Below are 27,420 nucleotides of genomic sequence, written 5' to 3' on the forward strand. Positions count from 1 at the left end.
ATGTGGAGGGTTATAAAAATGACGGAATCTTAAATAGTTGTGCCAAATTTTGAATTTTACTCTTTTTCTAATACTTTTTTTTTTTAATTAATTGGGTAAAAATCCAGTTTTTATACCAATAGTTGTTCTTCAGCTATCGTCTGAAATATAGGTTTCCTGGTGGATATATATTCATTTCTAATATCCTATTCATCAATAGGACTAGGCTTATTTAAGAATTGATTTGCAATTTGTAGCCTGTGGTTAAGCACAGATTGATGGGCAGTAATCATTCCTGCCAAACTATAATGTATACAGTCTTCAGAGACTCTTGATTTGGCAGAAAAGTGGAATCCTTATAGATTTTATGAGACAGTGTAAGAAAGCCAAATTATAACAATAAATATTAATATACATAATAGATTCATTCAGACCCTGCTTGGGACCAGTAGCTATATAAATAGTTAGATTTCATTGATACATGTTCATAAGCTCATTTTTAAAAAAATAAAAATTGATCCATGGGGCTGCTATAGGAAACTTGTCAGTGCTCTATGGATGAATTGTTTGGTTCCTGCAGAATTAACTTGAATGGTTTATTATTCTCTTTGTAATAAATACTGATTATTTTTTAAATGAGATGGGAAAATTTGGATGGCCCTGACATAGTGCTGCATTAAACTGAATGTGCACTTTATATGTCCAAATTGCATTGAAATGTTGTATTACTTTTTTGTTCCATGTTTTTGGGGGAGGCAGTTAAGGTCTCCTTGGGCCTTAAACCCCTCTGCTGTATAACGTCTGCTTCTGAGAATCAACCCTTGGTTTCAGAAGCGCTCTGCATAGTCTCCTGAACAGCATGAAGTTCAATTATACAGAGTACTTGTTTTAAATCAGCTGTCATTACTGTGCGTTATTTTTTTCTTAACAACTTGAAAAATTCAGGTTCTGGCAGTTCCCAAAAGTACCATTTGTAACATTCTTACTCTTTCTTTAAAAAAGAGTAGAAGCCAAATATGCTTGATACATAATATTAGCAAATGGAATATTTCATAAATAAAATATTGTGCCATTTAGGGGTATGAAAGACATTTCAAACTGTTTGATTATAGCACAAATGAATACTGTAACGATCTATTATATATTTTAATTTCAGGGAAAATACTATACAGTATATGTTTACATTCATATAAGGGAACATCTGAATTAAGGTTTTTTTTTATTACATGATCAACTTTTTTTTTACATTGTTTACCAGATATGAAGGTTAACAACGAATTGCTAATGTAATAAAAATTGGACAGTTACATTTATTGTCAAAGTTGATTTGCAATACTATTTCTTCTCTGTCATGTTCTCATAGACTACAGAGAAAAAACTGGGAGGGGGGGAAACGACACACTTTATTAGAACAAATGTTGATGGTAAAATAGTTTCCCTAAGCCTTCTACTTGAACAAAGTTAGTAGATGTGAAAGCTCCTATAGCTGATCTAGATTTTGAGGAAATTGAGGTTACACATAACATCTGTGATCACTTAATTGTGTAAATAGCTTGATCTCCTTTTTTTTTTGCTTGAGATGTGTGTGGTTTTATTGGCCAATAGATGCATTTAAGATTCTTTTCCATTCATCATTGTTCATATCCAATAAAACATCTAATTTGTAATCTTATTTATGTACAGAATGTACATGCATATACATCCACTATTGGGTTCATATATAATCATCCTATTTATGTCCTGCAAAATAATTTCACACACATTTAGATTAGTTTAGATGACACGATAAGAAATTATTCAACAGCTAATTCAAAATTTTAAAAGTTTGAGCTTTTTTATGATAACCACTAAGGAAAATACTAGATTATTATCCCAACTAAATTTTACTGAGCCTCTAGGTAGAATAAAGTGCAGGTCTGAGTAACAGCTCTCATCCAAGTTATCCTGGAAAGATCCTTGTATGAAGTGGTACTTATTTTTCTGAACAGCCAAAGCAATCTTTAATCCTAGATCTAGCTTTCTAGAAGAGGATCCTGAAGATGGGAGACAGTTGAGAGGATTATGCCACACATAGCTTGCCACGAGTTTTCCAATTGCTGCATCCAACAGGAAGAAAAGCAAGCCTTGTGCTCACTCCCACACAGATTGGCAAAAAGCAAGGTTTTGCACGGAGTCAGTTTTTATTCCCTCCAAAACATATTCATATCTGAACATATGTTCCTTCCATATATTCACCTTATATTGCACTATTACTGCTAATCAGTAGTTGTATGTTTTATGACTCATCCTGTCATAAAGCTAAACACGATTTATGTTTAACAGCATGATATTCTCAAAGCAGAGTTTAGCAGATATTTAACTTGATCCCTATTCATCCCCACACTCATACACTCTCATTTATTTAGCAAATGAAAGTTAAGAGAACTGTTTTGTCTACATGTCAGTTTTAATAACTCTGATAAGTTTTCATATTGATAGAAGTGGCTTCCTATACAGACAAGTTCACTCTGTTCTAAGAAGACTAATATAAGGAGGTTTTCCTCTATGATCTTGTAACGTAAAAGCCTTGGTTGAGATTTTAATAGTGATTTTTTAGAAGTCCATAAGACATGAGGTAAATGCCATCTCTGATAAACAGGCTTTAAACAACGTGGCTTTAAAAGACTGCTTGAAAAAAAGGCAAAATATCGATGGTATTCCCCTCTCCTTTGCCATGCTGGAAATTTATGAGTCTGTTTGCCTCTTTGGTACTTTAGGAAAATAGAGAGCTGTCCAGGCTTCACTGCCCTGAAGTAACCGTTTTCCTAAGAAAGCCGTGCATCCATTTATCTATCCTTTGAGCTGTAGCTGAAGGAGATCCCATTTTTCATGTCACTATTCATCATGTTTTTGGAGTTTTCCCTTTCAACCTTCTCTCTGCTAAATATGGTATCTTGGTCGCTCTCAAACTCAGACTCTGAAACCATCAAACTGGAATTATGTTCAGTACTTCTGTGCTTGATACCTGTGTGGAAGGAAAGCATGAGGATTAGGTTGCACTGCGGTCCTCTTAGGAAATCCTTCTAACTACATCAGTGTTTCTCAACCTTGACAATTTTAAGGCATGTGGACTTCCACAGCCAGCATTGCTGGCTGTGGAATTCTGGGAGTTGAAGTCCACATGCCTTAAAATTGTCAAGGTTGAGAAACACTGAACTACATAATGTTCAACTAGTCTTTCGTGTTTTATTTTAATTGTAATTGGTTGGTTGAATTCATAGACTGACCCAAAATAAAACCATTGCATTAATGGCAAAATTAATTAACTACAGTCAAAAGGAACTGTAGGAACAGTTAAATTGAAACATCTTGTTCAAGTTTTCCCAACCTTGGCAACTTTAACATGTGTGGACTTCAATTCCCAGAGTTCCCCAGCCAGCATGGTTGGCTGAGGAATTCTGGGAACTGAAGTCCACGCATCTTAAAGTTGCCATGGTTGGGAAACCCTGATCTTATTTCTACTTCAGTGCAAAGAGATTCAAAGTGACTGAAATAAATTTATAAAATCAGTGTTTTTTTTCACAGTGATTATCTGTGAACAATGCTAAAGATCTTTATAGTTTTATAATATTACTAATTTGTTATGGTATGAAGTTTTATTACCAGCTTGTTCCATCAGAGGCAAATCTCCCCTCAACTGTAAAATCATAATCCATTCATTCAGTTTAGAATGAAAGAAATAATAAAGGAATGTCATACCGTATTTGGGCCTGAGCTCCATTCTTTCCTGATCATCTATGTTGTCCAAAATTGTATATTTCATTTTCTTTCTTATTTTGGTCCTCTTTTGGCTATGAATTAAAGAGTATTAATTAGGTTCTTGGAAACCAACTTCCTAACGATGCATACCTTTACCCACAAGCCTCATTCATAAACTGCTATTCATGTCTTTTGGCAAGTGCAGCTGCCCTACAGGTGTGACCATACCCAGTATAATCCTATGCCCATTTACAAATTACCAAGTCTATATGGATGTCTTGAGTGTAGTTAAAGGCACTTTGGATAGTCACAGCCCAAAAGGATTGGGTTCACCCTGTTCACAGACATAAAACTAGTTTAATTGGCTGTGGCTCTTTATGAAAGCAGGCAATGTATTTATAAAGCATGGTTGATAATAGTGTTTTACATTTAAAAGCTTAGGTAAATCATACTATAGCTTCATGTAATATGTTATCCAGCTAGACAGCTTATTACACATTTTGCCCATTCTACTGTGTTATGAGTAATCACAAATATAGGGGGAGAGCTTATTTTTAAATTGTCTCATCAGATTCTTCAAGATATGATGGAACTAACTGGCCAGGATGCCTAGGAATTCTGGGAGTATTAAACAGCACATCTGTTTAATAACTTCATTAACTTTCCAAATCCATGGAATTATTAAGAGCAAGTAGTTCTGTCCTTTTAAAACATCTTTATAATTAAATATGACCGTCTAACGTATGCTAGTGAGCATCACAAACCAAAGATGAGTAACCTACAGTCTAAACTTGCAATTTTTAGGGGGGGGGGAAGTGGCCCCAAAGCTTGTCATCATTACATTCCTACAAATCAGTAGCAAATTATCAGACATAACAATGTTAATTTCACACCAGTCTCAAACTGCTGTAAGCTTTGGATAGATTTAGTGCTACTTGAGATACTATTTACTACAAAAAAAAACAACAACAGAAAATCAGGGCCACCATTTGCATGACATTTTATCACACTGGCAGCTACTAATGTTTATTTTTTAAAAAAACAACAACAACAATACTTTGACTTTCCTCATCCCTGGTTTAAACTGAATAGAGGACTATTACCTTTTGCAACAGCAGATGCAAAGCCAAATTAACCCTACCACCAATGCAATTACGAGGAAAGCGGATGCTGATACGTAGAGTATACTCCATTCTAGAAGACAAAATTGGAACATTTGAAGTTAGAATCAAAGGACCTATTTAGGTAGGGTCTACCTAATCTACAAGGAGAGGCAAGGCAGGGCACGTATAAAATGCATTTCATTTATTAAACAAATACATTATAGCTGCCCATCCACCAAAAAGAACTCCACATTATGTCACTATGATGCAAATCCCAGGACTTACTTGCATCTAATGTTGGGATATAAATATGAAAAATGGGTTGGGAGGGTTGAGGTCATCTAATTCAAGGGCAGGAATCCACATACTACCCTTGACAAATTGTTGGTTTAATAGACTTCATTACCACAGTACATGTCTTTCTTCTACAGTGCATTATCAATATTAAAATAATATCTTAACAGACATGGGCTATTACTGGGAAACATATTATCCCAACTCACCACAATTGCTCTCCCCATCGCTTAGGTATCGCTGTATCAAATTTTCCATCCACATTTGATAGCAAATACAATGCTTTGTGATGGGGTCACAGTTTCCATGTCCGGAACATTTTAAGAGGCAAGCTGGAAATCACAAAGCAACTGAAATTATTTACGTAGTTAAAATTAACACTGGGCTACTTTTAAGAGTGAAAACTACCCCTTGATATATATTTTTTCCTGCCCTGGACAAGGGCATTCAAATACATACCAGCTGTGTCAACACGAAGCACTTTAAAAAGTAGAAAATTTGGCTTTTCCTTCAAGAGTTGCAAACGCAGCACTTGGGCAACATCTGAAGCCTTTATGATTTTGTAGGGATGCCCATTCTGAACATAGAACACAACAGCAGTGCTGAAAGGAAGATGCATAGATTAAACAACAATAGATTTATTACAGCAATCAGAAATCTTTCTTTAGGATTAGCACCACCTATCCCAATTATGATTCTTTCTTCCTAGAATAACCCTGTAATTGTAAACATATAATTGGCTGTCAAGCACTAGGGCAATCAGGAGATCTAGGCTGTTCAAATGGGTATCAAGTTTTATTGCAAGCTTAAGCTCTCTACAAGAATCTGAATTACCAATGGCCAAAGGAAATTGGCCGTAAATAAGGATTCAAGATGGGCTGGACTCAGATCTCTTGTGGGGGCAAAGGGACTCATGACTGATGACACATCTGACCACTCCCTCAAGCTCAGTCTAGTCATCTCCTACAATGGCTGCTGGTAAAGTTGCGAAGTTTCTGTCCCATGAAATAAAATATGAAAAATGAGACATTGCAAAGTATAAAGTTTCAGAACCACAGGATTTTATTTATATATAAAATTATATATAAAATTATTTGTATATGAATAATTAATTAAGGTTTAATGCCCAATCTTAATGTCTACTATGAATAAGTTCAATGGGACTAATATCCAAGTAGATGTGTACAAAATAATAATAATTTCTCTCTCTCTCTCTCTCTCTCTCTGTGTGTGTGTGTGTGTGTGTGTATGGGTGTGTCTAAAAACTATTTTTTTCCTATCTCCTTGTACCTGATATCAGAATAAGCATGTATTTTCCGGATATTAATGTCTGTTTGTAAGACATCCAGGAGCACTGCTAGCTGTTGTATGAGGGTATCTTTCTGTTGTTCAGTTAGTTGACCAATTTCAACTTGCAAGATCAATTCCACAAGCCCATTTTTCTTTGGGTCTGTAAATGAAAAAAAAAAGCTTTTCCTGAGAGCCTGTCACATAATGCCTAACTACATGACAGTAACATTTGGAGGTAACACCAAGCTAACCTTAGTTGGATACTTAAATGAGAAAATGCCAGGAAATTCCAAGGTTTCAAGCTAGGAAATTAAAAAAAAAAATAACTTGAAGATGGCAAATACTTCCATACTGTTGAAATGCTCATAAGTCAACAAAAGTTCAAAGCATCTGACTGGATGATGCTTCTGATTTACTTTAAGCATGTGCTATGAACTGAAATGGAAAGTTTGAAAAGCTACCCTAAAACCTCTGCATCAAAAGAAAATCAGACCCAAGACCTGATCATCTGGATTGGAAAGATCTTCAACTATTTTACCAAAGAAAAGGAATTTGGGAATAATGCAATAAAATAGCTTAGGTGTCTATGGAGATTCTCAGTCTTCCAGCTTATAGTTATCCCAAAGGTGCTTCTTTCCTGAGGCAATGAGGTTTTCTTCTTTTTCTTTGAAGAGCTTCTTCTCAGCCAAGAAGCTTCTTCAGCTCTGAAGCTTCTTGGATTGGAACTGAAACGTCTTCAAAGAAAAACAAGAAAGTCCTGCTGCCTTGGGAAAAAACACCTTTGGGAAAAATAGCTTAGGCTATATAAATGTCTTAGAAAACAGCTTACCAGGCCATACTTCCACAATAGCCGTGTCAATATCTGACTCTCCTTTGGCATCAGTGACTTTCAAGTGAAACATGTAGTTCCCCTCTACAAGATTAGTTAGCTGTAGGACAGCCTCACGGTTGGAGCCAAGAATTGCATCCTGCAAAAGCAAAGAAATTGGCACTCAAAAGACCACTTTCAAATATATTCTTCTCTGAAGCCAATTATTTGATGTCTCTGTTCCCAGGCCCATCTCTCAAAAGCTTGTTGCCTGATCAAACAGCAGTTATCCTCACCCACATTCAGATTCACACCAACCAAGATTCACTGTGCCCCCAGTTAACTGAGTTACTAGGACATGCTAGGCATAAAGTCCCACAAGTCTCTCTCTCTCTCTCTCTCTCTCTCTCTCTCTCTCTCTCTCTCTCTCTCTCTCTCTCCCTCCCTCCCTCCCTCTCTCTCTCTCTCTGCAACTGGCAGTGACAGCCAGCCTGAATGTCATAAAATTGGTCTAGGACCTAGTGGTAGTCCTCGACTTACAACAGTTCATTTAGTGACCGTTTGAAATTACAGTGACACTGAAATAGTGACTTAGGGCTGTTCTTCAGACTTACAACCATTGCAGCATCCCCACGGTAACATGATCTAAATTCAGATGCTTGACAACTGGCTCATATTTATGGCAGTTGCAGTGTCCTGAGGTCATGTACAACTGCGGTGCTTCGTTTAACAACTGTGGCAAGAAAGATCATAAAGTGGGGCAAAAACTCACTTAACAACTGTCTTACTTAGTAACAGAAATTTTAGGCTCAATTGTGCTGGTAAGTCAAAGACTACCTGTACTGGCTAACAGGTACACCATGAAGTATGCACCCTCAAAACCATGAATCTTGTCTTTACTCCTGTTTTCAAAACAGAAGCATCTCCAGCTGATTTGCCTGAAGCTGTTCCATCCCAATTTAGTTAAATTCTCAATTTGATGGCTCATATTAGCGTCTATAAGCAGTAAACAGATAGCCTGATAAAAATAAACACAGAAAAATATTCCATTTGGTCCAATTAGATACTTTAAATACTTACTCCAGCTGCTGGACTCTGACCATCCCGGATCCAAAGATAAGATACAATTCCTTGGTCATCGACAGAGTGGGACCCATCCAAAGCAATAGAGTTATTGGGGAGGATAAGGATATGTTTGCCCCCTGCAAGGGCCTTTGGTGGAGAGTTGCTGCCTAAATACAACAAAGGGAAAAATTTGTTCAAACAAGAAAAGAGGATGATAATACAGACATAGCCCAAAGGTAAAGCTTGTATTAAGAAGATTCTAAGAATGCCAGATAATTGAATTTAAATGCTGAAGTGATGGATCAAAACAGCCCCAACCATTTAGCAAGCCCCAAATTGCTTATCCATGGTTAGACAATTGGATCAGGACTGGAAAGATTAAAATGGAAGCCCTGAATATCTAAAATATAGGAGAAAAATAGAAACATATAGTCGGGAAATGTCTTCAAAAACGTGGGACAGAAAATCTTACCCTCCCGAACAACCACAGAAAGTGTGGCAGTGCTGCTCAGCCCTTGATCATCTTTGACTGTCAGTCTGAAATGATAGGTTCCAATCTGTAGATCTGAGACAGTTGCCACTGCGCTATCAGCATTCTCCATATGCAAAGAACTTGGCCCACTGTGGCAAAACAAAGTAACCCATAATGCTGGATCCAATTTCAGCTCAAAATTTAAAAGCATTATCGCAAGCAAGGAAATCAACCCTGACTGTTCTTTGGAAGCCGAAGCTAAAATACTTTGGCCGCATAATGAGAAGAGAGGACTCATTGGAAAAGTCCCTGAGGTTGGGAAAGATTGAAGACAAAAGGAGAAAAGAGGACAGCAGAGGAAGAGATGGTTGGATAGTGTCATTGATGGAATGAACGTGAGTGCGATGTCGCCTGGAGGCGGGGAGGGCGGGGAGGGCGGTCGCTAGGCGTTGTGAGGGGCCGGTTGCTAAGGGGAGCACATGATGGGATGTTGGAGAGTCCGGTCACCTTGAAGGAAGTTGCTGAGTGGACACCGCGGCCGTGGGAATGGTGACGGGAGAGGGCAGGAAATAGTTGGGCTGGCCGGGGGGCAGGAGTTAGACCCCCCCCTTATAAAGCAGGGGGACAGAGGTCCTGGCTGGCAGCAAACGGGCAGAAAAGGAAAAGTTCCTACTGGCCATGATTACTGTAATATATTAATTACTAATTGGAACAATACATAGGGCAACCATTTGTCTGAAATGGTAATAGGGTCTCTTATTCTATGATTCTGTAAGGGTCTCCTGCTTGAGCTAGAAGACCTCTGAAGTCCCTTCCAACTCTGTTATTGTATGAATTTGGGCAAACTCTGGGAAACAATGGAGGACAGGGATCCTGGCATAGGATCATGAAGAGTCAGATGTGACTTAGCAAATAAACAACTATTAAAAAATTATTGCAAGCTGCTGGGGCATCCCAGATGACTGAAGTGTCAAGTATTTTAGTCCTTGGTTTTAGTTTTGTTTGTATGATTTTAGAGTTTTATGGTTTGTAGTTTTATTACTGCTGTGAGCTGCCCAGAGGTTTGTTTTAAGATGGGTGTACATGCATTAAATTTGCTCCATGTAGTTATTTATTAAATGAATAACTACATGGAGCAAATCTCAACAACAATGGCATCCAGTGCTCTGATTCTTCAAGAGGCAAACTTAATTCATCACAGTCATTCTCAAAATGGCTAAACAGGAAAAGTTGAGTTTGAGTCAATAATCCCAGCATTAATTATAAGGGAGGAAGCCTCAACGTGTTTCTAAGTAAGCAAACCCAAATTCAGGTTGCAAATATTCTAGTTACATGATTTGCCACTAGTTCAGTTACATGTCATCATAGCAAAGGTAATGAACGTATCTTCTCTTGCTAAACTTTGTTCAAAAGGAGAGAATTCTGGAAATTAAAATGGCTTTGTAAACACTATTTTGAACAAATACTTGGTGAACTAATTATTTAAGAGATTCATCAAAAAACTGTAATCCTAGGACAGGGGTAGGCAACCTTGGCTCTTTTATGACTCGTGGACTTCAACTCCCAGAATTCCTGTGCCTGCTCATATTACTTTATAAATAACTCAAGCTGATAAGTATGCACACAGAAATATGCCTTCCTCTTCCTATTTTCCCCAAACAATAACCTTGTAAAATGAGTTGGACTGAGAGAGAATGATTGGATCGAAATCACCCAGGTGGCTTTCTTGCCTCAGGCAGGATTAGAACTCAGAGTCTCCTGGTTTCTAATCTAGTACCTTAATCACTACACTGGTGATCCTTGACTTACAACCACAACTGAGCCCAAAATTTCTTTTGCTAAGCAAGACAGTTGTGAAGTGAGTTTTGCCCTATTTTACGACCTTTCTTGTCACAGTTGTTAAGTGGATCTCTGCAGTTGGTAAGTTAGTAATAGGGTTGTTAAGTGAATCTGGTTTCCCCATTGACTTTGCTTGTCAGAAGGTAGCAAAAGGGGAACCTGGGACACTGCAACCATCATAAATGCATGTCAGTTGGCAAGCGTCCAAATTTGAATCACATAATCGTGGGGATGCTGCAATGGTCGTGTCACTGCACAAATGGTTGTAAGTCAAGGATTACCTGTACATCTATTACGACACCTTCCCTGACTTTGTCAACGTAACCAAGTTAACGGGCAAGTATTAATATAAAGTGTAGCATGTTTGGCACCTACTTCACCATGAACTGCTCTGGAAACGTTATTTTTTCCAAGAGGTCACAATTCTGTAGGAAACAGCATTGATAATGTTTCAAACTAGAAATAGGCGATTAAGAACGATTAAGATTTCCTATTCAAATCATACAATCAGCAGGATTTAAATACAGGCATCTATAACATGGGTCAACGAAGTTAAGGTGGTGGCTATAATTACATAGGCAAAGCTGCCATCCTGACTATTACGTAACCTTCCCCCGGACACTCTGTGTCACCCCACATGAAATATTTGTTTACTTTAGCTTTCCACTCCTTCCTTAAACTTTTTCAGTCCAGGGTCACCCATGCCTTGGAGTACATCTTCTCGCCATACAAAATACCTGATATTCTCCCAGTGATAGTAAACAATCCCTAAGTCATCAGTGCTCATGCTCCCATCGAGATTAGTGCTCCGGATAGGAAAGGTCAACATTTTATCAGGGCCAGTCATGGCTGCTGGAGGCTTGTTTTGCCCTGTAACAAAGTCAAAAACAATACAATCCAAATGTTCTTTCTATATATGTATTAATGAGATCTATTTCCTCCTCTTTAAGGAATTACCGGAACTTTAACATCAGTAAAGAGAACAGAAAGGGTTAGGTTTGGGATTAGAGTTAGGGGTAAGGGTTAGGTTAGGATTAGGCTTAAGGTTTGGGGCTAGGGTTAGGATTAGGATTGGGGTTAGGATTAGGGTTAGGGGTAAGGGTTAGGTTAGGATTAGGCTTATGATTTGGGGAATAGAGTTAGAATTGGGATTAGGGTTAGAGTTGGGGTTAGATCAAGGCTAGGATTGAAGTTGGGATTACGGGTTGGGGTTAGGATTAGGGAGGATGGTTAGATTCTTTTATATTCTTTCCTTATTGCCTTCTTCTACAAAATTCTTTTACTTCTACAAAAATTCCAATGGAAAAATAGACTCCAGAAAATTGATCCCATGTAATTTAACCTTAACCCTTGACGGGAATCATTCTTGCTGACAGATTCAGCCCATAGGCTTTCCTATATTTATAGAACTAAAGGTAGAAAGCATACAGGTTAGATGCAGGTGTCTTTAAACACTAACAAGTATTTCTAGAGTAGGCCTCCACGGTACATAGCTTGCAACTGACCTGGTGCAACCTACCACACAACAGTGCCTCTATGGTATCTCTCTGGTCTTGGCCAGGACCAGAGAAGATGAACCAAATGTCTTCATGGAAACTAATAAGGAGCTCAAGTATACATCCTATCCTTGCCTAGTGCCAGAGGATCTTTCATGTGAAATTCCACTGTGATAAATCATGCCGCTGCCATTGTACAGTGACAAAACTAAAAGAGAAATAGCTACCCAATCAGATCCCTTCTTAACTGTGGCCATCAAAATACCTGCATAACAGCAGTACTTAGGCTGCTTTGCAAGCAGGTTATGTACCGTAGCTAAAACTCAAGAACTTGAACATACAATTAAAATATCTTATTCTGGACCTCTAGACATGCCGTCTGCTGAAATCAGTTCCTGCACGAGTTCCTGAGAAGATGGGGTATATATAGAGTACAAATCTATCTGGGGATGTTGAAGAGGAAATGTATCAAGGTCATCTTCCTTCCCCAAGCTGTCTCTGCCTTCAGAGGCATTAACTGAGGAGAGGATCTTTAAAATTAGGGTGACCACTTCTGGGAATACTTACAATTCCTTTCTTTTAATTTCTACTTCTGTTGCTTTATTATTTGTGTGCCTGTGGGAACATTCAAATGAGAACAATATATTGAAGGATAACCATCTTTCCCCAACGTATGCTATGCCGCAATTCCCAGCATCCCTAACCAGCATAGCCATGAAGGTTTGTAAATCCAATCTATCTGGGCAGCCGGAGATTGGTGAAGGTTGACGTGCGTGTTTCTTTTTAAAAAAATGGTACATAGATTGCTCAATAAGCAATTCTGGTTTCATGTCTATTTTTATATGTCTAGCTCATTTCTTAACCAACCTGCTTATAGACAATGTAAACATTCCAACATAAAAGAAACATCTCCTTATAGAGAGAGATTGGCAGGAAAGATGTAAGCAAATTGAAGAAGCTGAATATTAAGAAATAAACAAAGAAAGTAAGGAATCACCTCCTCACCTTGAAAATGATTTCTACCCCCTTCAATTATGGAAGAAGATAGCAGAAGCGACAACAGTGATCTCTTCCCCAATTCCATTCATGATTCTCTTACCCTATGCTGCTTTATGGCTGAAATAAAGACTTGATTTAATTTTCCTACACTGCTGGGTTTTTTATCCAGAGCAGTGGAGGGAGCGGCCCTTCTAATTCAAGAGTCCTGTGCCTGACTCCATCCTTCCAAGCCATATTTTTTCAGGGTTTCTCCCACAAGGCAGTTATATTGCTCCCATATAGGAGACTTGCTATATGCGTTCCATTCCCATGGTCCAATTTCTATTCAGTGCAGGTACCTATAATGGACACTGCAAAGCAGGCCACTGTTCTCTCCTACTTTTAACATCAAAGTCAGATGCATCAGCTCACGAGCCCAGATGTTCTACTATGTCAGGCAGCTATATGATGCCCTACCAGGCCAGACTGTTACTGTGACTTCAGCTGTTGACTTCTGATTTGCCAAATCCGTTACTGTCAGCTGGAACTTATATTCTCCCTCTTGCATTGAAGACAGTTGAAGATATGGACTCCTTACACCCTAGAAAATCACACAGAGAACACAAATTAGAGGTGAGGGGGAAAAAGTGCAATATGTGTGCTCTTCCATGTGAAATATTTGCTGTTGATCTCCATGTAAGTACTGATACAGAGTGTACACGTTGCATTAACCATCCTGTGGCTTGTTTAATTCTGGCCTAGGATAGTGTAAGAATACAGTCATTGTGTTTTATAAAGTAGGATTTATGATTTGGAAGGTTGACTGAATACAGCACATTATGCTTTGTCCAATCAATTATGGCTTACTATGCATGAAACCCAACACACTCTTATAACTTATAACACAGTTACCTTTCAAATAAATTAAAATGGGCATCAAAACTAAAAGCACAACATGTTTCACGTATAATAGTCAAATAAATTTTAGAGTGCTCTGTGCAATTTGCTGCTTAATACTTGACTGGCAATTTATGGTTAAGGCATGTCCATTAGCCTTACTCAAGTAGAAGAGTTATAACATTCTCTGCCATGTTAATACAACTTAACCTTTCGTGGCTGGTAATGCACTCGTAAGTCATGTAATGCCACTCAGGAACTACCGGTAATACCCAAAGGATACATATGCAGCCCTACCCAAAGGAATTGGAAATGCAGGCAAGTTTAATTACATCCTTATTTCTTTTACAGACTTAGTTCATCTATATTCTATATTTATTCTATAGAATATAGAATATTCTATATTTCTTCTGTTATGTATCTCAAGGCAATATATGTGGGTTTTCCAGGGAAGCTCCTATCCAAACATTGTTCAGACCCAAACTTGCTTAGCTTCAGCAAGACTAATTATTCTATGCTTTTAGGTAATACCCTGTTTTTAATTCACATTTTCACAAAACTTCAAGTTCTACAAATCAGAAGGAATCTCCTTTGTAAAACTTAAAAGTTAAAATGTATTTAGATAGTCAACATAGGACCAGGCACCAATGCAAGCATCTCAATCAATTTCAGGGCTTTTGGCTTGTTTTCAGAAGCACCACAAATTCCTTTTCAAACTAGTTTCAGATATAACACAAACAGTATGGCATAAAGCAAGATGTCCTTCAGTTACCTGCATGGCTACCACTGTGCTTTTACTTTTGGGACTCAGGGACCACTCATAGCTGACAATTTTTTGATCATCCTTACTCTGGTTTCCATTTAATGTGACTGAATTTTGAGGCAAACTAATTTCCTGATCTGGTCCAGCATTGGCAACAGGAGGAGAATCCAACAGTTTGTTGACTCTCAAGGAAGCTATTGTGGAGTTAACTGCTCCATCAGAATCAGTGACAATTAGCCTGAACAACAAAAACAAAAAAAAATAATATGTGAAGAAAAAGTGTGCCATTATCCTAATCACATCTCCAAGCTATGTATGCAAGCTATAATTCCATGCATATTTAACTGGGAGAAAATTCGATCAAATTCATGGTACTGCATGATATTCAGTTTTGACTGCTGGATGTGATCTGGTCCTTTGACCAATTTCAGCTGAGCCTACTACATCTCCTTCTGATCTAATACATTTGAATCAAAATATATATTGACACAATATTATGTTCATAACCACAATTACAAGAATAAGAAATTAAGCTTTTGTATTTATTTTATGGTAAAATCTCAGACACATCTGAGAAAAGACAAATGCTAGTTCTCTCAACCTGCCTCTGAAGCTATAAAGTCAGAGATTCAAACTACACCAGAATTGAATAAGGCTAAGGAAGTAAACTCCAACCTTACTCACTTGGTTTTATTCCAAAGAATTTCTTCTAGAGCAGTCTGAGAGAAGAATGAAAAATCATAAAAATGTCTCCACTAATGATCTTCTACTCAATCCTTTTGCTTTCCATGAATAGAAGGAACTCTTTCACTGATGGAAAGGCCAATCTGGATCTAACCCTAAATATAAACAATTTGAGTAATTTCTCTAAACGCAGAAGTAAGGATTCCTTGGCTTAGTTTGTATTTTGTTGGGAAAGCAATAATTAGAATCACTCACCTGAAAGTATAATTGCCAGGAATAAGATTAGAAAGGTATAAAAGAGGTGTATCAGCTGATGCCTTCTTTTCCCACAAGGGACCCTCAATTTCTTCCCAGTGGTAACTCACAATTTTAATATCATCTACACTTTCTGTGTTTGAGGAAAATATCAGAGCCGTAGGTCAATAAGCAAATATCTCAGTAAGTACTTATTAATACACTATGCTATGATTTTTTTTTTTAATCTGTTCATGTGCTAGATTCATAAAAAGTACTTTCTCCCCAATTTTTCTTCATAACAAGAGCAACCTTGTGAAGTAGTTTGGGCTGAGAAATAGCACCAGGTCCAAAGCCATCCAGAGAGAACTTTTTAATCATGGTTTCTGTATTTCCATGATTTAGAAATCCCCTCCCCTCAATGACTAATTATATTGGTTCTCTACCAGAATTACCAGTTTTCTACATCACTAACATGCCAGCAACTCACAGACTATGCCAATATCTATCTCATGACAGACTGTTTATAAAAAGGACAGAGTTTGGAAAATTACATTTAATAGTAAATTGGAAAAAGTTGTATTAGAATAGGGGTGTTAAACTGGCAGCCCATGGGCCGGATGCATCACACACAGGCCACGCCCATCCCGGCTCAGCAAAGGCAAAAAAATATCACGATATGTCACTATATGTCACGTGATGCAATCAAGTTTGACACCCGTGCATTAGAAGAAGAGTGTCTTTGTGAAGAAATAACATGCATTATGGCAATTAGGGTAAACTGCAATCTTTATCAATCCATTTATCTATCTACCGTAAGTGTGGAAAAAATGTTTATAATTAGCTAATAATGGAAAGGAATGGAATATTCCATGCCGTAATGGCTCAGATTAAGACTAATTTCCACATCCCTATATTATAATGCAAAACAACAATGGTACTTACGATTTCCATCAATGAAAGCAGAAGTTGTAGGATAAGAAATCTCCTGGACTTTGGGAGAGACAATAGCAATAGGAGGGTGATTTATTCGGATTGCTGGATAAAGATAAGAACCAGAATACCTCGTATAATTAAATAAATGCACTGCATGCCTTTCAAACCCATGCTTGTTAAAAAATCTGAAACCACCTCTTGACCGTTGAAAATATTAAATTCTTATCATGAGAAATAAGTAGATTTTGACCAATATCATATTTATTTATTTTTAAAAAAGATCACTGCAAATTGCTATTTGAAAAAAAAAAACAAAGACCACACTTGGTCCAAATGAAGGAAATTGTATCATGTCTGGAATTTGTGATGCTGGATTATCCTAATGGTAAACAGTGGCTCAATCAATCATTCTGCTTCAATATCCTTAGGTGAACAAACTCTACAATAATCCTGCCCAACTTCAGGAGGCCGAGAACGATCAGTATCTTTCAACTAGTGTGCTAGAAATTGCATTTCAAAAAGAAGCCTACATCCTTAAAATGTTAATTTGTTCATTTAATTAAATCAATTTAAACACACCTGTATTGTTGTGATTATTATTGAAGTTATTTTACCTTGCCTTTCTATTTGGAAAGCGTTCAACTTAATATACAGTAGTTGTTCCCCACATATTTCCCTTCTCTTCTGAATTAAAAATAGTTCAGCAGAAACTTTTGGAAGGAACCCAGGAGGATTACATCCAACATTGGCCTGTGTGTGTGTGTGTGTGTGTGTGTGTGTGTAGATACCTGTAAATCCAAGATTATTTTATATGTCCTATCTAGGATTGTTACAAATGCCAAAAAATGATGAGGCAGAGGAATACATGCAGGGGAAAAAATTATATTACCAATTCAAACATATTGGCTATGCCTGGTGTTTAACTTAGGCTGCAAGTACAGGCAGACCTCAACTTTCAACCATTCATTTAGTGATATTCTAAGTTACAACAGCACTGGAAAAAGTGACTTATGATCATGTTACACATTTTGGCCCACTGCAGCATCCCCATTGATCATGGGATCAAAATTCAGATGCTTGGCAACTGACATGTATTTATGACAGTTGCAGTGTCCCGGGGACAGGTGACCCACCTTTTATGAATTTTTAACAAGCAAAGCCAATGGAGAAGCCACATTCACTTAATCACATTACTAACTTAACAACTGCAGTGATTCACTTAACAACTGTGGCAAGAAAAATCATAAAATTGGACAAAAATCATTTAATAACTGTCTTGCTTAGCAACAGAAATTGTGGGCTCAATTGTGGCCATAAGTTGAGGACTGCATTTACATTCAGCTAGAAATAAACTGTATCCTTGGCAACTTGATTTTATTCTTCCTTTAGGTTCAAAATTAGGAAGTACTATAGAGCAGCAGTCCCCAAAACCATTATGGCTTGGCGGCCTGGCGGGGGGGGGTGAGAGGGGTACCGGCCCGTCAGTTGCACAAGTCAAGCTGTGCACAGCACACACACACAGCTGTGCACAGCCACTTGTGCAGCCTGGTTCCAAATAAACTACAACCCAATAATGGGCTGGGCCTGGGGGTTGGGGACCCTTGCTATAAAGTAGAAGAAGAAGGTTTAAAGCAGGCAAAATTTCTTTAAATGGTCACCTGGAGAATTGCCTTCCATCTTTTAAATAACAAATTACCAGGAAGAATTCACAAGAAAACCTTCTTCTACCTTAAAAAGAAACAAGGAAAGGGACGAGGTGGGAACTTTTCACTGTTATTCCTTACGTGAAAACATTTGGGAATAATAAAGTATCAACAGTGAATTTAATATAGATCCACCAAAGTAGAAATTAAGTGAACTGTCTGGAAAGCAGTTTTACCTGGTTGGACAGAAACATTTAGAAATCCTTCTCCAAATGCATTTTCAGCAGAAACAGTCACTCTGAAGACATAGGCACCTTCTGGCAGCTGGTAGAGAAACAGTGTGTTGGTATGGGTGCATTAATTTTGAATAAAGGTAGGGCATCTGAAGGGCATAGTTCAAATCACTCCAAGATGGGTGAGTCTACTCATATCAAATCCAGAATAATAAGCATATGCCTAGCACAGCCTTGCCTGCCTAATTGTTTTTCAGAAGTGTGGAGGCTGGCACATCTGTATTCCCAATCAGTATTGATGGAGAAGACTGCTTTAGACCTGGACTATTACCCAGAATGACCAGCAAATTATTTAGGAAGAAAACAATTTAAGGAAGTATGGGCAGGTCTGTCAACAAAACTGTAATCTATTTACAAACCTACCGGTACCAATACCATGTCAAGATCTGGAAGCATGTTTGACATGACAGACTTTCACCTTCTCAATGTAAGTTCTGCTAAGACAATTGGCTTGTCATAGTCATAAACAGAAAGCTAATTGAAATTGGCTTCCCAGTGAATATGGCCAATTGACCAGTCTGGGAAGCTCTTTCTGGCATGAAGCTCTTTCAATTTATAAACAAGGAACTGAATTCTGTCAGTTCATATGACTTTCCTGGGTTAGGGTACGTCCCAGAATCACCCCGATAAGATCCTCAATACAGCAGTGATCTGCAAAGAGATTCTGGAGTGGCACTCCAAAGTAGCCAGGTGAGTCGTCCATAACCTGGGCGGTGGGGTTAAAACCATGTCATTGTTGAAAAAGCAGTCATTTATTTATTTATTTATTTATTTATTTATGAGACTTATATACCACTTTTAAATGCAAGCACTCTCTAAGTGGTGTACACCAGTAAGCAATGTATGTATATATATATATATATATATATTTACATTGCCCCCAACAATCTGGGTCCTCATTTTACCTACCTCGGAAGGATGGAAGGCTGAGTCAACCTTGAGCCGGTGAGATTTGAACCGCTGATCTGCTGAACACAGTCAGCTAAAGTGGCCTGCAGTACTGCACTCTAACTGCTGCGCCACCTCGGCACAGGAATTTATTTTTCAGATGGGCAGTAGGTTATGCCTTTCGCTTTTTAAACACTTTGATTATTACGTGTATTTCCCTGAAAATAAGACCCATCTGAAAATAAGGCCTAACTTGGTTTTTTAAGGGTGGGATTAATATAAGGCCTACTCCAAAAATAAGCCCAGGAGTGGGTTTGGCCAGCACAAACGGTGGTGAGTGCATGGGGGCTGACAGTGTCCAGCAATAGCCACAGCCTGCTGGCCTCTTGGCACAGACCAAGTAAGTCCGTGCGCCGAGGCAGAGGCAGGGGGAAGTGTTTGGGCGCCTATAGAGTGCTTGGGAATGAAGCGATTCACTCAGTTCCTAAGCACCCCATAGGTGTCCAAGCACTTTTCCCCCGAATGGAGATCTGATGGACACTGGAAGCTCCATTTGCTTGCAAATGGGGCACTTGGAGATGGAGCTAATTGCTCCGTTTCAAAGCAGCCCAATCGCAAGCAGACGGTGCTTCCAGGCTCCGTCAGATCTCCATTTAGGGGAAAAGTGTTTGGGCGCTTATGGGGCACTTGGGGCAGTTCCCCCCCACCCCACCTTCCCCGCCTCATGGCAGCATTATGTTACAGCCGGCCATGTAGCCTGCTGTGAGCGGCTGCAGAAGTGGGCTAGCAGCCACTTGGCCTTCTGTGGGGCTATTGGTGCCGCCGCTGCGAGGTGAGGCAGGTTTCGGGGAAAAAGACCTACAGTCTCTTTTGGAGGCAAAAAAAACCCTGTCTTATTTTTGGGGAAACACAGTATCTTTGCTAAGTTAAAAAAAGGTTCTTCTCCGTCACAGCCTGTTATTCCTTTTTGAAGATCTGCACCATTTAACCACAGTTAAAAATTATGATTTTATTTTGTCATTTTTCATGAATTAATAAGTGTAAATAGAACTACATATGATTTCCCATAACAGGGAAAAAATGGACTTGGTTAAGATAGTGATGTAAACTGTTTTTAACAAAGAGATTTTATTTAGTCTTGTTTTTATTGCTTCTGGTTTTTAGGTTTGAAGTTGAAAAAAAATAAAATTTAGAATTTAATTTGAAGATTTAATAACTGTGTAGTTATAGAACTGGCTTGTAATAGTTATAAATAATGTAAAAAGTTGAGATCATAAATGTGTTAGTATTTTATTGTGTTGAAAAGAGTCAAAATCAACCCCTTTTTTCACTTCTTGTTTTTAATCTTGCACTTCCCCCTTTTTTAATCTTTACTTTCATGGCATTTTATATTATAATAAACTTTAATATAACTTCCATTAAAAAAGCAGAAAGCTAATTAAGAAAACTCTTGGATTTTCCCAATTTAGCAATTACTATATTCTAATTGATCTGTGGCAATGAATGTTGAACTTAATGGCCTGATTCAGCAGGATTCTTCTTGTGTTATTAGCTAATGTTCTGTACATTTAGAATCTGAAAATAACAGGGTGGATGCTCATCATCACATATTAATTTCTCTTCTAAAGTGAGAGAAATGATTTTCAAATAGTTGAACATTCATACATCATGATTTTATACGATTGGAAGCCATGGTTATACTAGTACCCACATCCATAGATCAGGAATCTTATATGAGCAGCTGCTTTATCAATTGATAAACATGATTGTATTTAGTAAAACAGCTATTCAGGGAGGATTACACATATCAGAAAATGTGAATACTTCCAGATCTCCAGGACTTCATACAGGTTTGATTGGGTAAGAGCCTACTCACCTGAGAAAGTTTTAGAGTTGGCGTGTGCTTCTCTTTCATTTCACCGTCATAGCTATCAGGGTAAGTGATCAAGCTCCATTCATAAATATAGTCTGTTTCTAAACAAAAAAGAAAATATAGCACAAATAATTATGTCTGCCATTATGCAACATTCAAATAGCCCTACCAGGGGTAGGGAACCTTGACTCTTTTATGACTTGTGGACTTCAACTCCCAGAATTCCTGAGTCAGCAAATCATAAAAGAGCCAAAGTCCCCTACCCTGCAGCCTAGTCACTTTCATAGGATAGAGGAATTGTAACTCTCCCCTTGTCCTACAACTTTTACTATGCAATACATTCTTGCCAGACCTGGTCTCTCAGCACTGATGATATTACCTAGTTTAGAAATGAAGTGTCTGTAAGGAAACCACCAAGCTCAGATATATTTTATGTTTATTATTTTTTAAAGGACGCTAATCTTATATGCACATATCAGGTGGCCATATACAGTATATTTTCATTAAGTTAAACAAATGTATAATGTTTAAATTAGATATGCTGTTTTATTGTCCCATTATTATTATTTTTCCATTCCCTAATAACTATTTCTCTTTCTACTCTTTTATTGTAAAGGCTGGTCAAAGACCATAATAAAGATATTTGATTTGATTTGATATTCAGTGTAAGTGATAGGATTTAATTTTGAGTCAGATAGCTGTCTAGGTTATTCCAACATGCAGGTCTTTTGTCCCAAAAATGCTTTTTCACGAGGCAACTGGACTTTCTTGAAAAACAGAAAGTTTCCTGGATAATTGAGAATCTTCATAGACATGCAGGGATTTTCTTTCGAGACAGGAACAATGGCTGATTACTGTAGTTCTCACTTTGAATTTAACTGTTCATGTTTCTCTTCTGTTTAAATCAGGCTTGCAAAATGCTCACCAAAAGTTATTAACCAAGAAACAATTCTAACAGCTTTATGTTAGGGTTTTGGTAAAGTCTAGGATCTTTCTATTTAATGGCCAAGTACACTTCCCAAAAACCTATACACATAATGAAATTTTAAAATTTTTAAAGGAAGTAATTTAAGGGAAGGGCTGAAGATACTGTTTTGAAGGGCAATTTTCTGTTCCTGATATCTGGTGTAGGCTAATCATTTGTGGATGATAATAATTCCAATTTTTCTCAATTTCTGTGGATTTATTTCCATATGAGACAGAATTAAGTTGGAACTCTGTAGAGAATTTGGACGTATCACTTCAGAATACAAGCAGATGATAAATGTTTTTAAAATATCCCCATCCACCCCCCAAAAAAAAAAACAATAGCAAGAAAATACACATCTCCCAGAAACAAAATAAAACAGACTAATAAAACAGGATAGATTACAACCCTTCTTCTTTATGTGCTAATTTTAATAAAAACCAAAAATATGGAGAAACATTAAATAAATAAACTACAAATACAAACTCAAACCAAAAGAAGAACATACAGCAGACTCTCATTTGGCTGAACGTTTAAATCAACATTTCTGTCTGTTTGCTTGAAGCCAATCCTTTTCTTTTTAATTATTCGGAAATAATTAAATAATTTGGACTGCCTTTTCATTAAAATATATCAAGAGCCAACAAGAACAACGGAATGGCTGTCCATAGTTAAAACTAAAGGTTAACAATGATTACATCATAAATAAAAATATATCAGACATTAAAGTTTGGGGGGAATTTAGGAGGGAGATAGGTTTTAGCCTATTAAAAAGAACTCAAGTGTCTCAATAGCAAGAGCTTCTTAGAGAAAGGAGTTACGCAATGATGGCTTCTCCATGGTAACCATCTGCTTCAACAGCAGCTGTATCTGGATAAGAACCTCTGGGAAAATCTTAGTTTTTGGCAATTTAACCAAGAGATATTCTTCCAACATCGCAGTTTTAAACCAGGAAGGCCTTCAACCATAATTTGAAGACTATCTCAACAAAGGAAGAGATTGGTATTATGAATATGCTCTCAAAATCTCAGTCATAATGAAGCCATGTTACCTGCTTTGGTGGCCGTTGTGGAAGACGTAACTTCACCTGCAGCACAAGGTGCAGTGCTATGAGCCCCGGTAGGAAAGGTTGTGGGTTTAGTTTGTATGAAATTATCTGGGTTTGATACTTCAGTTTGTGCTGGGATGGTGGAGAGAAATTCCAGAATTCCCGAAGAAGGAGGATTATGAGGAGGTGTTACCACCTACAAGACAAAGTGCAGGAATATATCATTATTGTAATTTTTTTTCACATTCTGGTATACAATGTTGAAAAATAAGCATGTATTGGAAGCTCTAGATTCAAAATTCTAATTTAGCTAGAATCGACAATATTATCAGCAAAATCTGGAAAAATACTATATTTTGCAAAATACCAAGAATTGCAGAAACACCCTTATATACACAGGTTTATCCCTTCTCTTTTCATTCTTCTTTTAATAATTAGCCAAAATGTACAATACAAGCAGCAGTTCTACTGATTTAGCAATAGCAATAGCACTTAGACTTATATACTGCTTCACAGTGCTTTACAGCCCTCTCAAAGCAGTTACGGAATCAGCATATTGCCCCCAACAATCTGGGTCCTTATTTTAGTGACCTTGGAAAGATAGAAGGTTGCATCAACCTTGAGCCAGTCAAGATTGAACTGCTGGCAGTCGGTATAGTTAGCCTGCAATACTGCATTCTAACCACTGCATACCATGGCTCTCTAACAAAATTTATTTTTGTTTTAATGCAGCCTCTTAGTGGAACAATCAAAACTGAATAATTACATTGGCTTCATTTAGGTAACGTACTTGAATGGCAGGTAGCTTCAGTCTACATGCTAGGAAGCGACTAATCTTTTTCCTATCACATGTGCACACTTATTTCTTTGCTCATAAAAGGATATTTAAAGAAATCTGCTTTGTCTTTTTTTTTTTAATGCCAGTTCAGAATTTCATCAAGAATGAAGACATTTGCCACTCCTAAGTTATTTGGGTGTGGAATTGGTGGTCCTCTGGAGGCTGACTAGCATCAAATAATATTGCATGGAATTTGCAATACTCGCTCAGGCCTGGTTATTAGAATACATGCGACATCCAAAAAGATAAAATGTGAAGACAGACACAAAGAAATACTTCTTCTCGTGCAATGCTTTATGAAAGTATTAGTTTATGGAATTTGCTGCCACAAGATACAGTTCCGATCACTGGTTAACGTGACAATTGAATTAATAAAGGTTACATCTGCCAAGCGCTATTTGTCACATCGTAGGGCAGCCTTCCAAACTGGCTAGGGAATTCAGCATTAATTATTTAGTAGTATATTTTATATTCCAACTGCTATCAGGTTCTCTTGGCCCAAGATATCTAGAGTCTGTCAAAGTAGGGAAGGCTGTTACAGTTCCAAGTTTAGCCTTTGCCTGTTTGTTCATCTTCCAACGGCATCTTGGTCAGTGTCAAAATTATTGATTTAGACACCCTTGTGATCTAACCCAATGGGAATATGTACACATTCACACTAATTGTGTATACCTTCCATCAAGGTATATACACATAAGGCTTAGGATGCACCAATGGTAACAGCAAATAATTAGGGATGTGTGATGTGTGTGTGTGTGTGTGAAAACACATACCTCCTCCTCCCAGCTGCTGTTCACTTCATTGGTAGGTGGATGAAAATCAAAATCATTCGCAGATTTATCCAGCAAGCCCAAAGCTCCTGTCAACTTTTCAGGATGTTCAGTGACAGGAATACTTTCAGATGTATTGACATTCATAGGGCTTCCCAAATGAACTTCTTCATTTTGAGGTACCTCTTCCTGTTTGTCTCCATTACCGAGTCCTGAAGAATTGAAGCCATTTTCAGTGGTCACCACTGATCCCCATTCCGCATAATTAACAGTCTCCTTTTCCTCAGGCTTGAGGCTGAGGTGAAAAGGATTCTGATCCATCTCAGCATATTCATTGGGATAGTCCTCAAGACTGTGGTCTTTGCTGAGGAATGACAGCTCCTTGAGGCTACCAATTTCTTCAGAGGGGTCACTTGCCAATGCCATGGAGCGGATCACATTGGATGGCACTTGCCCGTATCCTAGCAAGCTGGCTGGTCTCTGGGGAGCTCTGACCACAAAGGTTAGATAGGACTTCACCTTCTCCATTTTCTTGGGCTCACAATTTCCTTTATGTTGGCAACTGACCACATAGCAATGCCGCTCAAACATCCAGGCCAAGTCACAATCTGAAAGATCACAACAGGCTGCCAGGCAATCTGACATGGACGCAGCACGTGGGACCCGCATAATTTTAGTTGTTTCTAAATTGGGAAGTATTGCGTCGGTGTACTTGGTTCCTTCCCTGCACTGCTGACAGGAACACCCTGAAAAATAGACTTTGGTATAAGAGAGAAGATAAGCATTTACCCCTAAGAAAACGCTAAGGTTTTTGGTGGGAGGGGAGAATTTACTATTATTAATTTACATTTTATATAGTATAATGTAACTCAATGAATGTCCATTTAAATTTTTCATGGATTTTTTTTTACAATTATTACTAGGCTATCACAGCATCAGATAGCTATTATTCATATAGTTCTATTTTTCAATGGTTCCGTCATTATTTCCTTCCTTTCTCTTTCATCTTTGGAAATATAAGAGTTCAGAGATATATATAGAGAGAAAAGCAATTCAAGAAAGCTATAAAATAAAACCAGAAAAACACTCAACTCTTGCCTAGCAGAGCACACTTATTAAAGTGTGTATTAATTAAAACCCCAAAACTCAAATTTCATGTATTTTTAAATTGCTACAGAAGCCAAGAGTAGGACACTTCAGCTAAACTAAATAACAAAGCAGCTTGCTGAGTCATCCAGAAAAAAAAAAAAGGATAGTTCTGTTTGTTGAGCAGCTGGAGTTTTCTCCATGCGAAGCCTGCATGTTACCTCCAAGTGGTAAGTGTTCAATACAGGGGTGCTTCTGTGACAAATATATAATTAAGGATCTGCAGTATCTCTGTTCTTATTATTGTTAATATCCACTGTAGTTTACAAATGTCAAGGCTACATGGATGAAGAAAGTGGGGAATCAGAATGGGAAAGATGCACAGGGATGATTAAGCACTTCCTCTCCTAACAGCTTTGCCAGCTTCTATGCTCAGTTTTGACCAAATACATCCTTACTTTTCTCCTATGATTTTGGAAGGAATTGATCTTAACAACAGGAATAGTGGGAGGGAGGGCTTACCTATTAGAGCCACCAAGAGTAAACAGAAGATTCTCAGACCTGGCAGAAGAGACATCCTTTCATAAGGAGGAAGTACCAAATCCTGTTCAGATGGTAGCATGGAAATTATACAATCTTATTGTAAACTTTATCTTACACAGCCTGATTTCAAGAGAGGGAATCTGCAGGGCTGGCAAAATAAGGAGTAAAAGAAAGCCATAAGTATTAGTTGAAAAGTTAAAAAAAAACAAGAAGACAGAAGTATATTTATTACCGTCTGGCTATAGAAATAGGGACAATTGTAGTTGCAGAAAGTAAAAAGAAAATGAGAAATGAGATTATAATTTGGGCCTGTCTTCCTATAAAACTATGGAAGAGTTACACAAGGACAATTTGGAAATAAACTTCCGTTTGAGCATGTGCGAGAAATAGGTAGGGATAGTGACGCCCATCCAATGGTGTCATGCGCAATAGTTCAGTAGGCAGTGAGGAGTGGAAAGAGAAGGTTGTGTTGAAGTTGACTCGTCCACTAGATGAATTGAAAATGAACCCTGCCATAGAAAATCCTGCCAAATGTGAAGATGCCAAAGGAGTACTGCTAGTGAAGTTCATGGAGCGTGGTTCGACCATCAATTCAGAAGTCTACAGTGAAACATTACAAAAATTCAGACGAGCCATCCATAACAAGCATCACGGCATGCTGACCCTAACCCGCATGCCACTAGACCAGTGTTTCTCAAACTTGACAATTTTAAGGCATGGGAGTTGAAGTCCACATGCCTTAAAATTGTCAAGGTTGAGAAACACTGCACTAGACGCACCCAAGAACTTTTGAAGCAGTTCTGTTGGGATGTTTTTTGATCACACATACCCCCCTAGCCCAAATTTGGCGTCGAGTGACTACTACTAAGGAATTTCAAATCTTGTAAGACGTTAT

The 27,420-nt window shown here is 37.9% G+C and overlaps 1 protein-coding gene across 3 annotated transcripts in view; it reads right to left on the reverse strand.

Annotated features, from left to right (window-relative positions):
* Positions 1–85: 85 nt before the first annotated feature.
* Positions 86–27,420, reverse strand: part of KIAA0319 (KIAA0319 ortholog) — a 33,476-nt gene continuing 6,141 nt past the window's right edge. For 2 of the 3 annotated variants that reach the window (XM_039325433.1, XM_039325434.1), the window contains exons 2-20: positions 26,505–26,673; positions 24,900–25,654; positions 23,292–23,484; positions 21,277–21,374; positions 18,456–18,543; positions 16,586–16,678; positions 15,662–15,794; positions 14,732–14,960; positions 13,540–13,663; positions 11,326–11,458; positions 8,750–8,898; positions 8,293–8,444; positions 7,234–7,372; positions 6,405–6,564; positions 5,574–5,716; positions 5,324–5,446; positions 4,821–4,911; positions 3,718–3,809; positions 86–2,983 (exon numbers count right to left, since the gene is read on the reverse strand). In XM_039325433.1, coding sequence (XP_039181367.1) covers positions 2,805–2,983; positions 3,718–3,809; positions 4,821–4,911; positions 5,324–5,446; positions 5,574–5,716; positions 6,405–6,564; positions 7,234–7,372; positions 8,293–8,444; positions 8,750–8,898; positions 11,326–11,458; positions 13,540–13,663; positions 14,732–14,960; positions 15,662–15,794; positions 16,586–16,678; positions 18,456–18,543; positions 21,277–21,374; positions 23,292–23,484; positions 24,900–25,654; positions 26,505–26,604 — 3,174 coding nt within the window. In that variant the 5' untranslated portion in view covers positions 26,605–26,673 and the 3' untranslated portion in view covers positions 86–2,804. The remainder of the gene's footprint in view (positions 2,984–3,717; positions 3,810–4,820; positions 4,912–5,323; positions 5,447–5,573; positions 5,717–6,404; positions 6,565–7,233; positions 7,373–8,292; positions 8,445–8,749; positions 8,899–11,325; positions 11,459–13,539; positions 13,664–14,731; positions 14,961–15,661; positions 15,795–16,585; positions 16,679–18,455; positions 18,544–21,276; positions 21,375–23,291; positions 23,485–24,899; positions 25,655–26,504; positions 26,674–27,420) is intronic. The other variant, XM_039325436.1, reaches the window with a different exon arrangement.

This window comes from Crotalus tigris, unplaced genomic scaffold (assembly GCF_016545835.1).
Source record: "Crotalus tigris isolate CLP2741 ecotype Arizona unplaced genomic scaffold, ASM1654583v1 scf7180000024337.5909745, whole genome shotgun sequence".
Taxonomy (NCBI): domain Eukaryota; kingdom Metazoa; phylum Chordata; class Lepidosauria; order Squamata; family Viperidae; genus Crotalus; species Crotalus tigris.